The following is a 13,446-nucleotide window of genomic DNA, read 5'->3' as shown; positions in this document are numbered from 1 at the left end:
CATATTGTTTGGATTTAAAAAATAGCGCGTAACCTGCCCAAGGTGACATAGGGAGCGTGGGGAAGCTTCCTTTAGGAAAAGGAGAAATAGCCCCATTTTTTTAAGTGATTTTTTTTTTTTTCAAGGCTCCATGTCAGGTGTCCTGTATTCTAGCCTGGGCTTGGCACTCCTGGGTTTGTGCCTCTGCAACTGCGCAGCACAAAAAACAAAACAAAACAAAACCCCAAAAACAAAACCAAAAAAATTAACAGAATGAGAAGAATCTATTCACTATCCCCCACTGGCACGTGGAAGTCATTGTTTATTTATGGTAAAATTGAACCGTTTCCTGGAGGTCAAGAATTCTAAAAGTAACTCTCAGAAATAGGAGTTTTGATACACTGTGAGACAGGATCCCCTGGAGAGCAGCTGTGTTTGCTTTTTCTTCCCAGTTTTGTTCAGTTAGTCGTGAACAAGTACTTACCTTGCTGCTGTTACTGACCATTACTGTATTCAACAAGGCACTGAGAAAAATATACAACTCTACTGGGGTCAATAAAAAAAACCCAACAAAAAAACAAAAAAACAACCACAAAAAAAAACAGAATGCAAAACTGGTGAAACATCATTTGCTATGGCCGTTGGTAAATGCCAGCATTTTAGTGGTAACTAGGGTGAGTTTTTGGAGGAGACCTAATGAGGACGACTATATTTTTTTTCATGATTTGCACAAATAACATGTCTGCGCTTGTCGGAAACACATTTTTACAAAAAGCTTGCCACCAAGCAAAAAGCTCCTGGCATCAACTGGAAAGGCAGATTCTGGTACTGTCACAGACATATCAGAGTCAAGCTTGTTCACGAGGAGAAGGACGTGGATTTGTGAAGTCAGACTTACAGAGCACGATTCTGCCCTGCGGTGGCACAAAACAAGTGTCAGAGGCCGGGGCCTTGTTCCTGCCCAGTTCTCTGTACTGCAGGGAGGAGCTGCAACCAGTAATGCCAGTGCTGTGACGGTAATGAAGAACCATATCATATTGTATTCCCCCACTAACTCTGCAAGCACGGAATCAAACGCTGATTAATGTGTCAAATGAAATTGTCTTCAGCCGTGAGACTCTTAAAAATACCAGGGGTTTTGGGTTGTTTTTGTTGTGGTTTTTTGTTGTGGGTTTTTTTTTTTTGCATGTGTGTGTTGGTCTTTTTTTTTTAACTCAGTATGACTATATCCATCTAAAACACAACATATTTTAATTTACCTAAATAAAAAGTGAAATAATTGAATATGGCTTAGCAAAACATCCCCATTCGGCTAGTGACCAAAACATCCAGTTTTTATTTTAAGGCTGTAGGGTCTGTGGTATTGTTAATTAAGCAGTGTTACAGGCTCCAAGGTACAGACTGGGTGACGGGCAAACAGCACGAGCACGGCAGCAAGAGCTTGCGCTGTGCCAAGACACCTGACTTCATTCTGGGGATGTAGTGAAGATAAATGTAACTCATTTCCTTAACACAGGCACGTAAACGACACCTTGTTTGTTGATCATAAGGAGTGATTTGTAAAGTTCAAATACCCAAATATGCAAATTGACACAATGCTTTACATGCAAAAGACCAATCTGCCTAAACTGCCACGGAGCAGACCCAAACCTGCTGTATACCTCGTTCCCATGCACACCCTTTCCCTACGCTGGAAAAATGCACTGTGCAAAGACAAGAGCGCATTACAAAGAACCTGGGCATCAAAAGCAATAGTTTAGTGGCAGAAATTTAGGAAAAGACCAGCTCGATACAAAAACAGAGGAACAGGTTGGGCTTTTCGAAGTGCTTAGTGGCCTGGTGCTTGACTTGCATCAATTTGAAATGGAGATCATGGTCTGACACCGGCTCGCCCACCTGGTGGCTGTTAGAAGCGTCCATGAGAAAGCTGGTTACACTATTGTACATATTTTCAGATAGGCAAGTTAAAAAAAAAAAAACAAAAACCAACAACCAAACCCCAACAAACCAACCCACATTTGCAAGTGGGAAAATAACAATTTTTGGGGGGTTTATAAGTATCTTTTCATAGAGCAATTACACCAGTTCCACCCACATGGGTCATTTGTCTTCTTTCATTTAAGATTGTTTAAAGTAATCAACAGGATCTCCGTGCATCAGTTAGCACACTTCATTATGTTCAGCAATCGGGATCTGGCCTTAAATTGCTCCATAATCTCCTCCAGTCAATTTTCCTACGTTGCCCCAAGTGACTGCAAGGAACCCTATTAATAAATGGACACGATTAGATCATATAACCAAAAGCAACCAAAGATAAGAGGGAATATAAATAGTGTATCGTGTGAAGCTTGCTTTCTTCCAGTTGTGCTATTTTATTAAAAGGTAGAGAAATACAGCACCTGTAAATTCTCTTGCACATCTCAAGGGCAGCAATGTGATAGCAGCCAGAGCCCAGCACTCGGGGCTAGCCCGCGCTCGGCACGGATTCTAGTGCCAAACCATAACACTGAGTCAATAACGAGCAGTAAAATAGCTTGTCCCGTTGACTTACACATTGCTTCTTCGCATTATGGTGCTCTCCAGCCAGCAACAATTGCTGGCTAATTAAGTGAATGACTTAGCATTCCTCCTGATGTGCTATGGTGTCTTGCGCAACAATAATTTTGCCATATTTTGAATGTGAAAATGAATTTAAAACTGAAAAACGTGAAGTGGCATTTCACAGGGTGCACTTTGCCAACCATCACTGAGAAGCAGAAAATATGCTCGTGACTGTGCTGCTCCCATCATCCAGAGAGCTAACAAGATTCACATTGCCAGCAGGAAGGAATAATTTGCAGATCTGGCTAAAACTAAAGAGGAAAATGACCAGCAGAGTCAAACGCATCCCTTGTCATAACACGGGGAAATCGAAAGGCACGCCTGCCCAAGAAGCCAGATTCTTTTATCCAAAATATGCAGAAATGTAGCAAAAGCCCTTACAATTTCAGACCGAGAACATTGTGGTATCTCTGGTGCATTTCCACACAGTGGGGAATGTTACCACAACTGCCATTCAGTGGCTTCCATTAACAGAAACGGTGGGACTCGGTTCAAAATTAAGACAGCTGAATTTATAGCCTCAAAGGAGATGTCTGTATGTGAATTCTATGTCAACCCTCCCACGGCAGTCAGCTGGGCGCTGTATGGTACGTCTGATGTTTCAATGGGTTTTCCAAACCCATGCAGAGATGCATGGTTCAGAGACACGGTGGCTGTGTGTTGCAGACTGTGCCGAGAAAGACCCATCACGCACCACAGATGGGCACGGGCGGGAAGACCCTGGCATGGAAAAGGAGCTGCATCAAGCAGGCTCCTACCAAAACATTTCATGACTCCAGGTCTTCGTTCACTGTAAAAGTTTTCTAAAACAGCACCGCAGAGGATTATCAATGAAATCATCAGTGAAGAAGAGCAAATATCACTAAAGGGCAATGACTTCTCCCCAGTAGTCATTTTGATCTGTACATATTCTCCCTTTCCCCCTGTATTTTGAATCAAGTTGAGATCCATTTGTTCTTTATATTTACTTTATGGTTTTTACTTGAAAACAAAGTAAACAAAACTCCACAACATGCATAACCATCATCTACTTGCTAGTGTACTTTTTACTTTAAAAAAAGTCTACTTCATTAATTAAAAATAAAAGAAAAAGAGTGGTGGGGGAACTGAAATCACTCTAGCATAAATCACTCCTGTATCTACATCTCTGTGTTTAACAATAAATTTAGACACGCATCCTTGTAGACCTTCGGTTCATCCAAGTGTCATGCTACTAATTACAATGCAGTGGCTGCTAACGAAGACACAGAGCCAACCACAGTGGCCTGGTCTCCTCACAGAGCTCCCAGCTCCAACATTTGGCTGCGGTTTTTGCAACGCCAGCGATGCTACGGTCCCCAAATTAGGATACGATGGTCTAAAAAAGACAGTAGGCACAAACCACAAAAATCCACGAGGATGCTTTCTGGCAAGAAAACTCTATTAGCGCACATCGCTGCTGTGAGGTGCTCAAGGGTTGCCATAGAGATTCACTTGATTCATTTGACCGACTGCAAGAAGCGAACACAAAATACTCTTACCGTTAATATGCGGCATGTCTGATCCAAAGCCCGTTGAAGATGCTCAGTGGCTTTCTGTTGACTTCAAGGAGTTGTGGATGACGTCTCAAGAGCAGGACTTGATAGCTCATTTCTTATCGCATTGGGCCCTTTTATGTCCTCTGAAAGATTCATACTGAAGACTTTGAGAAGATAGGGCTCAGCTGATCAAGCTTTTAAGATATGCTTAATTTTATCTATTATCAACCCAATGACTTCAAATCTCATAGGGCATTAGAAGAAAAAGCCTTTCTATCACCACAAAGGCAAAAAAATTCCCTCAGACTCCAAAACCGACTACCAGAGTGAAGTCTAACGTACAGCTATATCATTTTTTCAGTCAACAAGCTACATTTCTCAGCTTGGTTGTGCTCACTAACCATCACATGTTAGGGTAGGACAATGAGCTCAGCTTGTTTTCTTAAAAAAAAAAAAAGAATGTAATGCCATGCTGTTTCACTAGTAAAAATAAATTTCAATATAGTGAAACATTCTGTCAGACTAATAAAAAGCATATCTTCGACTTTTTTTTTTATCTTTTCCTAAACTCTTTAAACGTTTAAGCAGACAGCTCATCAATGACATATTGCATAAATGCTTCACTGTTAAAAGTAATTTTTCATGATGAATCTCTAAAGTGCCAGAATATCTGATAAGTTAAATTTTTATTTTCTTTATATGACAAATGCTTAATAGTTGTCTTAGAGTCTTTCTGCACTATGATTTTTATCTGTCTTTTATTATGGTAATAATAACATCTAATATACTCTTTCATATCTGCCTTGTTCTTTCTTAAGGTCAAAATTATATCCCGAGCTAAAAGCAGCAAGAGACTTCTTCCTTTCTTTCTCTCAGCATTTTAAGGCAATAAATTACCATCTACAGGCAAATAATAGCAAATTAGGCATTCTAAATGTGATGTGTGTATATATATATACTTTAATATATGGTTGGTAATCAGAAAACCAAGTATTGGTATGTCATTACAACAACTAATTTCCAGTCTCGCAAGTAAATTAGATGCTATTATATCAGGCTATTTAATTGCCTCTCTTGCCAATAATCTGTGAAGAATTAAAAAAATGTTAATTCCTCCTCCTGTCTTCAGGCAGATTTCACTCGTTCATATTTTATTGGATTTGTTCTTTTAATTCTCACCTAGTGGTAACCTTAGCCGCCTCCTTCAAAGGCACAGATCAGTTTTAGGGAGCAGAGGAGCAGCAGGCAATACGCAACAACGTGCACGGCCCTCTGTGAGGTGCCCTTCCAGGGGTGGGGATGGGGATGCAGCACGGGCTCCTGCAGCTGCAGGGCTGTGGCAGCCCAGCCCCAGGGCTCAGGACAAGCTGGCTGCTAAAAATGGTGACTGCTGTGCTCAAAGATGGCTCTCGCAGCCCAGAGACAGGGATTCATTAGTGGAAACTTATGTCCAAAGCCTCCAAAGGTAGATGCAAGTTAAAGCAAAGTAGGGGGGGAAAAACCAAACCTTTACAGATTAAGGGATTCTGCATGTCCTTCAAATGCATTTTAATGTGTTTTACCGAAGGATGCACGATCCAAAAAAGAAGAAAATACATAATATTATTAGCTCAAGGTTGAATAAACTATAGCAGCTTCGCTTTGAAAGAGCAGGTGTAGAGGATGCTTCTCACTCAGCCTTGTTAGGAAATGAGAATCTCACCCGTTTGTTTGGCAGCAGCTGAAAACAGCCCGTAAACTTGGGAACCGGCTTGGCTGTGAAATCCCCAGGGCTCCCTGGGGGTCAGAAAATGAACACGGGCATTAGGACACTTGGTGCCCTGCCGAAGGTGATGCTGGAGCTCACACCTTCATCCCAGCCCCAGGACACTGAGCTGGCTGCAGAGACCACCCTTCTCTGCCCCAACATCTCCAAAACCCTTCCCAAATCCACCAGTCATGACACTGCTTAGGCAAGGTGGTTTGACAAAGATAGCTTCTTATTTTTCAGATTAAGAAGCTGAGTAGAAATTGGGTGACTTATCTAAGGTCATAGACTGAATTACTATCAAAGGCCAAGACTGGTCAAGTCATTTCCAGCTTCCCAACTTGCTCCTTATTCCCTAGACAAAGCATTACTCTTCCCACCCTCTAAACTTGTTTATCCTTTCTCTTTCCCTTAGGTTAAGCCAAGAAAAATAATAAAGAAAATCAACAAAATATCTTTTCACAGGGTAATGAATGTATATTATCCGGAAAAGAAAATAATTCATTGCAGCACATTAATTATGCTGTAGGCTAACATTCCCACAGTCATTCTTATTGTCCTCTTTGCACTGAAAAAAAAAAGACATCTCATGTTTCCCATTTCTGTCAGCATAAAAATTAATGTGCTCAACAATGGCACCCTTAGATCCTTATTTTCTGACAGAGATCACTAAGGTTACTCTCTGTTCTTTCCAAAATAAAGCCACCTTTAAAGTTCAGAAAAGAGTTTAACATTTCATGTCGAAGGCAGCGTAAGTGCTGTGAGTTTTCAGTGGGTGGTGATGGCAAGATCAGACTGCCAGTGACAGAACCGCTTCTCTAAGTCAGCTGGATAATCTGCATTTTCCAGGCTTGCTTGATGTGATTTAGGTGAGTGCAAGACTTACGGCTCTTGGTGGCCTCCTCGTACCATCATTTTTGTATATGCAGATGCCTCAAGGTGGAGTGACTTGTCGGGGAATGACTAAGTCATAAATAACAGGCTTTTTCCTGTAGCCAAGAAGCTATGTTTCTTGCAGCACATTAAAAAGGGGGGGGGGGGGACACGAAAGTCTGTACGAGCAGGATACCGGCTCTCCATCCCTCCTGAACATGACCTGCTCAAAGGCAATTGCCAAAACACTAAACGAGTTAGTCATATACCTGCACAATAAATGAAAAGGAAGAGGCTGATTTTCAAGGCTACGTATATAGCTCTGTGGGCTTACAGGCAACCTTGTTTAGCATAAGTTACCAAGGCAGAAATGTATTTGATTATGTAGAAAAAAAAAAAAGTTAACTAAAATGGAGGTGAAAGCCCAAGACAAAGATAAATTTGGACTTGTTTCTGGTCTTTTTCTTGCCTGAAAAATAAGTTGGGTGGTGGTATGAGCTTCAGGGAGCAGGACAGAGCCACTCCAGTCAGCTGCACTGTGACAAAACCACCTCCACCTCACTGAATACAGACGTGCACAGATGCGGAGCACAATCCCCGTTGCTTTTTTACCTGAAGGACTGAACCACCCCTGTTGGGACCCTCCACTCGGGACCTGTGCTTCAGTTTGGTCCCTCTCAGCAGCACTCACCGCACGCTCAGCAGTCGCCCACCAGGAGTTATTCCCAGCCCTCCAGTTGGACATCTCCAAACATTGGTTCTTGGGCAGTTCTGGACAGAGCTGGACAGTGCTTGAGTTGGAAAATTGCATTTTCAGGACATCTGCCATGGCTGAAATCACAGCAGCCAAGAGTGAACGGGGTGACTGCCCCGCGGAGGCGAAACTCCTGCATGCTACCACGTTCGTTGGTCTGGGCTTCCTCCCACCCAGACATTACACGAGGCAGAGTGCATGAGAATAATAATTATCTAACATTTTCCTTATACATTTTTAAAGGTCTCTAAGTGTCACTTGACTAAATTGCAAAGAGCTAAGTAACCCAGACACCAGCAGTACCCAAAAGGAGTCTAAGTGTTTAAGCAGTTTTAAAATACACAATGCTTTAAACATATCAGTGTGGACAAATGCAGACAGGAGTGTGTTTGATCTCCTCGAACCAGTTAGAAATTAGCCAGCTGCAGTCCAAAGCCCAGTATCACACCAGCACAGCTTCGTGCTCGAGTCCCTTTTCTCCACGGGCTCAGGGCTGCAAGGCACAGGAATGGGCATCACGGAGGGGATGATGCCAACTGGCCTTGCTCTGGGTTTAATGATGATCTCCTGGGTTGTGATATTTAATAGGGAAATATTAGAAAGCATCCAGAGACTGATTTATTATTATCTTAGCTTCGAATTCAAAATGCATTGCATGGACACTCCGCAACATTTTCAAGCCAACATCACAGCTTGTTACACTGCACTTGGAGGAAACAGCCACAAGGTAAAATTCACACATATGTAACTCAGCAGATGAACTTTCCTACACACCACATGTACATATTTTCAGATGAAATGACTTTTTTTTTTTTTTTTTTCCCCAGAAAATTAAAAAAACCCCCGTTGTTAATTACTGCGCCACCACTGTAGCAGATGAGCAGAAACTGCATATGGCACATTTCATCAGATGTGTGTTGCCTACGTAAGTCAATTAATTGAGGCAAAGGGAGCTGCACTGATACCCTGCCTTAAAGTGATTTCCCAGGACTCATCTGGAAATGAGATGACACACCTCAAGAGATTATTTCCTGCTAAAGTCATTATAAATCACTATATTACAAAGAAACGAGAAGTTACAAGTAGGGCCTGATTCTGTCTTTCACCAGTGGCCCTTCATATCTTTGGAAATCTGAAATGAAATGTACTTTAAATCTGCATTAAAATTGCCAGAGCAGTTGTCTTCAAGTAAATGTGATTTGGGACAGGAACGTACAGGCATGCCTTGCCTTGCCGGTGGGTTTGCCTCTACGGCAGAGAGGAGGGATGTCAGGAATAATACCATCAGTCCTCCCGACATGCTGCATGCACACCTCTATTCAAAGCCCAAGACTGTTTTTTGTATTAATCAAGAGCAAGATGATTAAAATCTATAGCTTTACAAAGAAGGGGAATTAACCAAATGAAAACATTCATTTCAGTACAAAACTTTATGATACTGTAACTTTGGAAACAAAGCCCTTTCTGAGCAATCCCATCTGCTCCACTTGGCTTGTGCTCTTTGAAATAAACATCTGTTTACATGCCGAAGACACGGGTACATTTGTCTCTGTTGGTTTTATCATAGAAAAGCATTAAAATGATTTTAAGCACAAAGTTAAACATCAGATGCTAAAATCGGGACTGGGGTTTAGAACATTTGTTTATGACTTTGCTCTTCGAAAGGAAGTTTTTTTAATTCCCGATCCAACTCCGTTGCGGAAGGACCTTTTACTGAAAGGCATCTCCAGGTAAGGCTTTAAAAAAGCCAGTTCTTCATTCCTGCCCACCTTGGCTAAGCAGTTATTCAGCAGGACGAGGCAGTAATCAGATTTCCCATACAGCTGGCAATTCAAATAAAAAGGATTGCTGCTCTGAAGATTACAAAAAAAAAAAAGGAAAAAAAGAGAGAGAGATAAGAAAGGCAAAATTGTGGATTTGTGTATTTGCCAGGACTTGTTCAGTATAAGAAGCAAAGTAGAAACACAAAACCAATTTATGCTTAGAATGACAAGGATGAACCATTACTTGCTAAGGTTTCATCATGTTAAAAATCAGGTTTTTTCATAGTTTTCTAGAAAAATGAATGATGGTATTTCTGGCATAAAATACTGATACTGTTACAATTATGTTTACAATACAAAATCTTTTCCATGATGCTGACCAGTTGTGACATGTAGCAGTTTCCCTAGAGTAGCAGGCATGTTTATTGCTGCAAAATGAGATTTTTTTTTTCAGTTAACAACGAAAAGAGCATCTTGTAATCACTCTTGTGAAGTCACGTAGTTTAAATGACAGATAAGAGAAAATAAAATTACCTGTAAAGCCGAAATTTGAGGTAGGAAGCTTCCTAGTGGTTATGACTGGTTATGGTAGTAGTTATGACTCAATTTAATAATGACAAAATAATAATGGGAATTTTTTTTAAAGTCTGGATTAAAATCCGTATAGGTTTATGCACACTTTCCTTTTACTTGCACTTTACAGTCTAAACATGTAAACTCCACAAACATTTTACAAATTTAAATTAACACTGAACTTAAACCATTCCCTGGCACGTCTACAGTTGTTCTGTGCGTCTTTCATCATACCATGATTTACCAGCTTGTTGATTATCTAGCTAAAAGGAATATTTTGCCCCCATTTCTGCAGCTGTCTGTATCGCATTCTTGCTTGGGAAATGGTTGCACGTGACGCCACGGGGTTAATACCTGCCGTCACTGGAACTGATGTTAAAATTGCCGTTAGCTTCACTAGGATTAGTTTTAATTCAGTATGCTATTACTTTTATTAATACTGTTTGGTTCTTAACATTTTGTTGTTGTTGTTGTTCTGTGCATGTAAAAGGTAGATTAATGATTCCTTCTGCAAGCAGGAGCATGCACTGAGTCTCAAGCGACCCAGCAGGCACGCAGCTCCCCGGCCACACAACCTTCTTTTGCCACTGGTGGGGATTTTTTCCCCAGACTGAAGTTTGTCCCTAAGAAGAAATACTTTCTGCAAGAAACACAGGCACAGAGAAATTCCCCTTTGAATTTTTAGCTGCTATCTCACAACCTATACAGGGACTTATACAACTGAATAAATGACTGTTATTTTAACATGCAGGTTATTAATTTATATGAAATAATTAAACTTGCTTCACCTATTATATCATTGTCATAAAGAGATCCATTAAGAAATGTGACTAGTCAGATCGAGCTGTGTCTAAACTGTCTGTGATCGGGAATGAAAGATGATTCAGCATTTACAGAAGTAAAACACACAGAGGAACCAGCCGGATAGATTAAGGCTAACGGGAACTTCGCATCAATAAAATTAACAGCTGCACAAGTAGTCACCATTTCTGCTAGCAATGGCTCACCTTAATGAAAAGATAATGATGCAAAACACACCGGGGGAAACAGAGAAATCTCAGCCAGGGCTCCTAGAACTGATCTTACAGCAATAAAGAAATAGGGAGCCTAAAGGAGACTTTATCCGAAGCAGGGAAATCGAACATCATTAGAAATAAAATACCTCATTCCACATTGGCAAAGTCTTAAATGGTGTCTGCCTAGCTTGAACAGCAACCTGTCATGGTAACCCGGTTGAGATCAGAAATTGAAAAGATATTAGAATTATTTAATTAACTTGTTCACTTCGGGTTTATAGGCTGCTCTATTTTCTTTCACAGTTCAATCAAATTTGTATTACTGATTCTATGCAATAATTTTCCATAACTCCATGTAAGGATTTTCTCCTTTACCTACATACCAACAGTGACAAATAGTCACTGGTTTATAAACTAGTCAGCAACAAGTGAAATTAAGACATACCTCTTCTTGCACCTACTTGATACAGACGAGGAATTTAGATGAAATGGAGAGGGGATTGATGCTGTTCTCTTTTCCATACAACATGTCAACTCCCCACACTACATCAAATATGCAATAGATTTCTCACATGATTATTTTAGAGGCTTGCATATTTTATTAGTAACTAAAGCAAAAATTGAGCTGTACTCCAGGAAAATCAGGTAATAATATTTAACCAATAGCTTTAATACAAGAAACTTCTTTCATTTCATAAAAAGGAACAACAGAGGAAAAAAAGCAAAGATAAATAAAGTAAAAGAGCTGTTTAAGAGAGATGAAGTATCGCATCTTCAAGTAAGTGACTTACCATGGAAGGGACAACTGGGTAACCCGAGCACATGAATATCATTGAGATCCAAAGAATGAAAGCAAAGTTTAACCTGCATAGACTTCAAAGAAAAACCGAGATCAGTTAAAATTCAAAACAAAATCAAGCAAAACTACATGCATACGCATAAAACACAAACAATCTATTTTCTCCATGTACAAAGTAACCCGCCGTGTCTTTACCTGATCATTTTTTACCCAGGAGTGTATGTGTATGTACATGCAGTTATGCTACCAAATTCCTCACATATCCTTTCAGTTCTTCCTTAGATGACCATTTTATACCAGAGTTCAGGAGTGAAAATGTCATCAAAGCTGATTTTATTATGACTAATTGGTCCTTGTTTGGCCTTTTCTTCTTGTTAAATGGGAAAATGGCAAGAACACACATCCAGCCGCCGTTATGAAACTACCGATTGATTTCATTTAAAGTGTTCCATTAAAATGTCTCTCGGGGGGCTTTACTGTTAAGTCTGTATCATCGTAGCAAATACGGTCAAAAGGTCTAAAGATTTCATAAATACTTTTCAAGAATTTTTTACCACTTCCAGCATATCATATTTAAACCTCGTAAAGCCTGGCTTACAAGAGAAAAACTGTAAAAGCGCACTTTAAGTAGAAAGTTCCTCAAATAACCTTATTAGACTCAGAGCAGCTACAGTACGGTGAACTATACATAACAATATAATATAGCTTTTTCTTTTTCTTCCATCCGTTTTATAAACATTCTTACATTTTTAACGTACCCAAATTTTAAGTGTTTTTCTTAGAACTTACACTGTTTGGACATCAATTTCTTCCCTGGTATGTGGATGTATCTCAGCCTATGTTAAGTTTATTTAATCAAATCTTCTGTGGGATTAATAAATTCTCTTAATCTCCATTAACATAGCTAATGTTTAACGTCTAAGAGCATCATTTGTTATCGCAACAAATTTAACTGCTCGACGTTTAATTTAATTGCACAGCATTTTAGGGGATAGGGTGGTTTATTTATACAGAATACTGCAAAAGCAGTAAATCCCACAAATTCTGTGAGTGTTTGACTGCATAGACAAGGGAATGCTGAAAAACATTGCATACTTTTTTTTTTTTTTCCTCTTTTTTTTTTTCTCAGAACAAAAAGGCTAAGGTTCTTTTCTGACAGTCACCCAGTGTTAGACATGCACACCAGTGACTCGGCAGCCTCAAACGTTGTGTTGCCTTCAGTGTTTACACTGAAAAATCAACCTACAAGGGCTCCAGAAGGGAAATCTGTGTGAGTCTTTGGGGATACCCGAGCTGTTATAAATTAGGACAACTTTAACCGGAACATTCGGTCTCCTGAGGTAGATACATTTAATTCCAGGAGGTAGAAAGCAGAGAAGCCTTCAGGTAAGGCTGGAAAAAATGCAGTGGCATGCAAGAGCCTTTAACCCTTTTTATAGAAAAATTCATAATTTGATCTCAGATTGCGGTTGAATGTTTTTTCATTGTCGTTGTACATGGTGGTGCTGATCATGTCAGTGGTTGATATAATCCAATGACTCTTATATTACTTTTTAAAAGTACGTGTTTGTAATTGCTGGTAAAGCACTTCAGGATTCTTCAGGACCAACAAGACTCTAGAAATATAAAACGAAATTAGCCTCGTTTAAACATCACACTAAGCAATCCATTTATAAAAACCGTCAAGAGAACATTTGACTATTTGCATATTCAGTATGTGTCCTCTTATTCAGAGAGAAAATCCTTTCGTTTGAATTGAACATCCCGTTCCAACTCGTACGGGACCTCCAACTCCAACCGATAAGCGGATTAGCCCGTGTTTCT

At 40.0% G+C, this 13,446-nt stretch overlaps 1 protein-coding gene across 1 annotated transcript; it reads right to left on the bottom strand.

The window, feature by feature from the left end:
* Positions 1-9,114: 9,114 nt before the first annotated feature.
* On the bottom strand, positions 9,115-11,698 carry NPS (neuropeptide S; the record flags this gene model as incomplete). Its single annotated transcript, XM_026851720.1, has 2 exons — positions 9,115-9,324; positions 11,615-11,698. Coding segments are annotated over 2 exons (294 nt in total), but the record flags the coding sequence as incomplete, so codon positions are not given.
* Positions 11,699-13,446: the final 1,748 nt, after the last annotated feature.

Source organism: Athene cunicularia (assembly GCF_003259725.1).
Source record: "Athene cunicularia isolate RWA chromosome 6 unlocalized genomic scaffold, athCun1 chr6_part1, whole genome shotgun sequence".
Classification (NCBI taxonomy): Eukaryota; Metazoa; Chordata; class Aves; order Strigiformes; family Strigidae; genus Athene; species Athene cunicularia.
The sequence above is the reverse complement of the archived record's forward strand: the minus strand, read 5'-3'. Positions and strand labels throughout refer to the sequence as shown.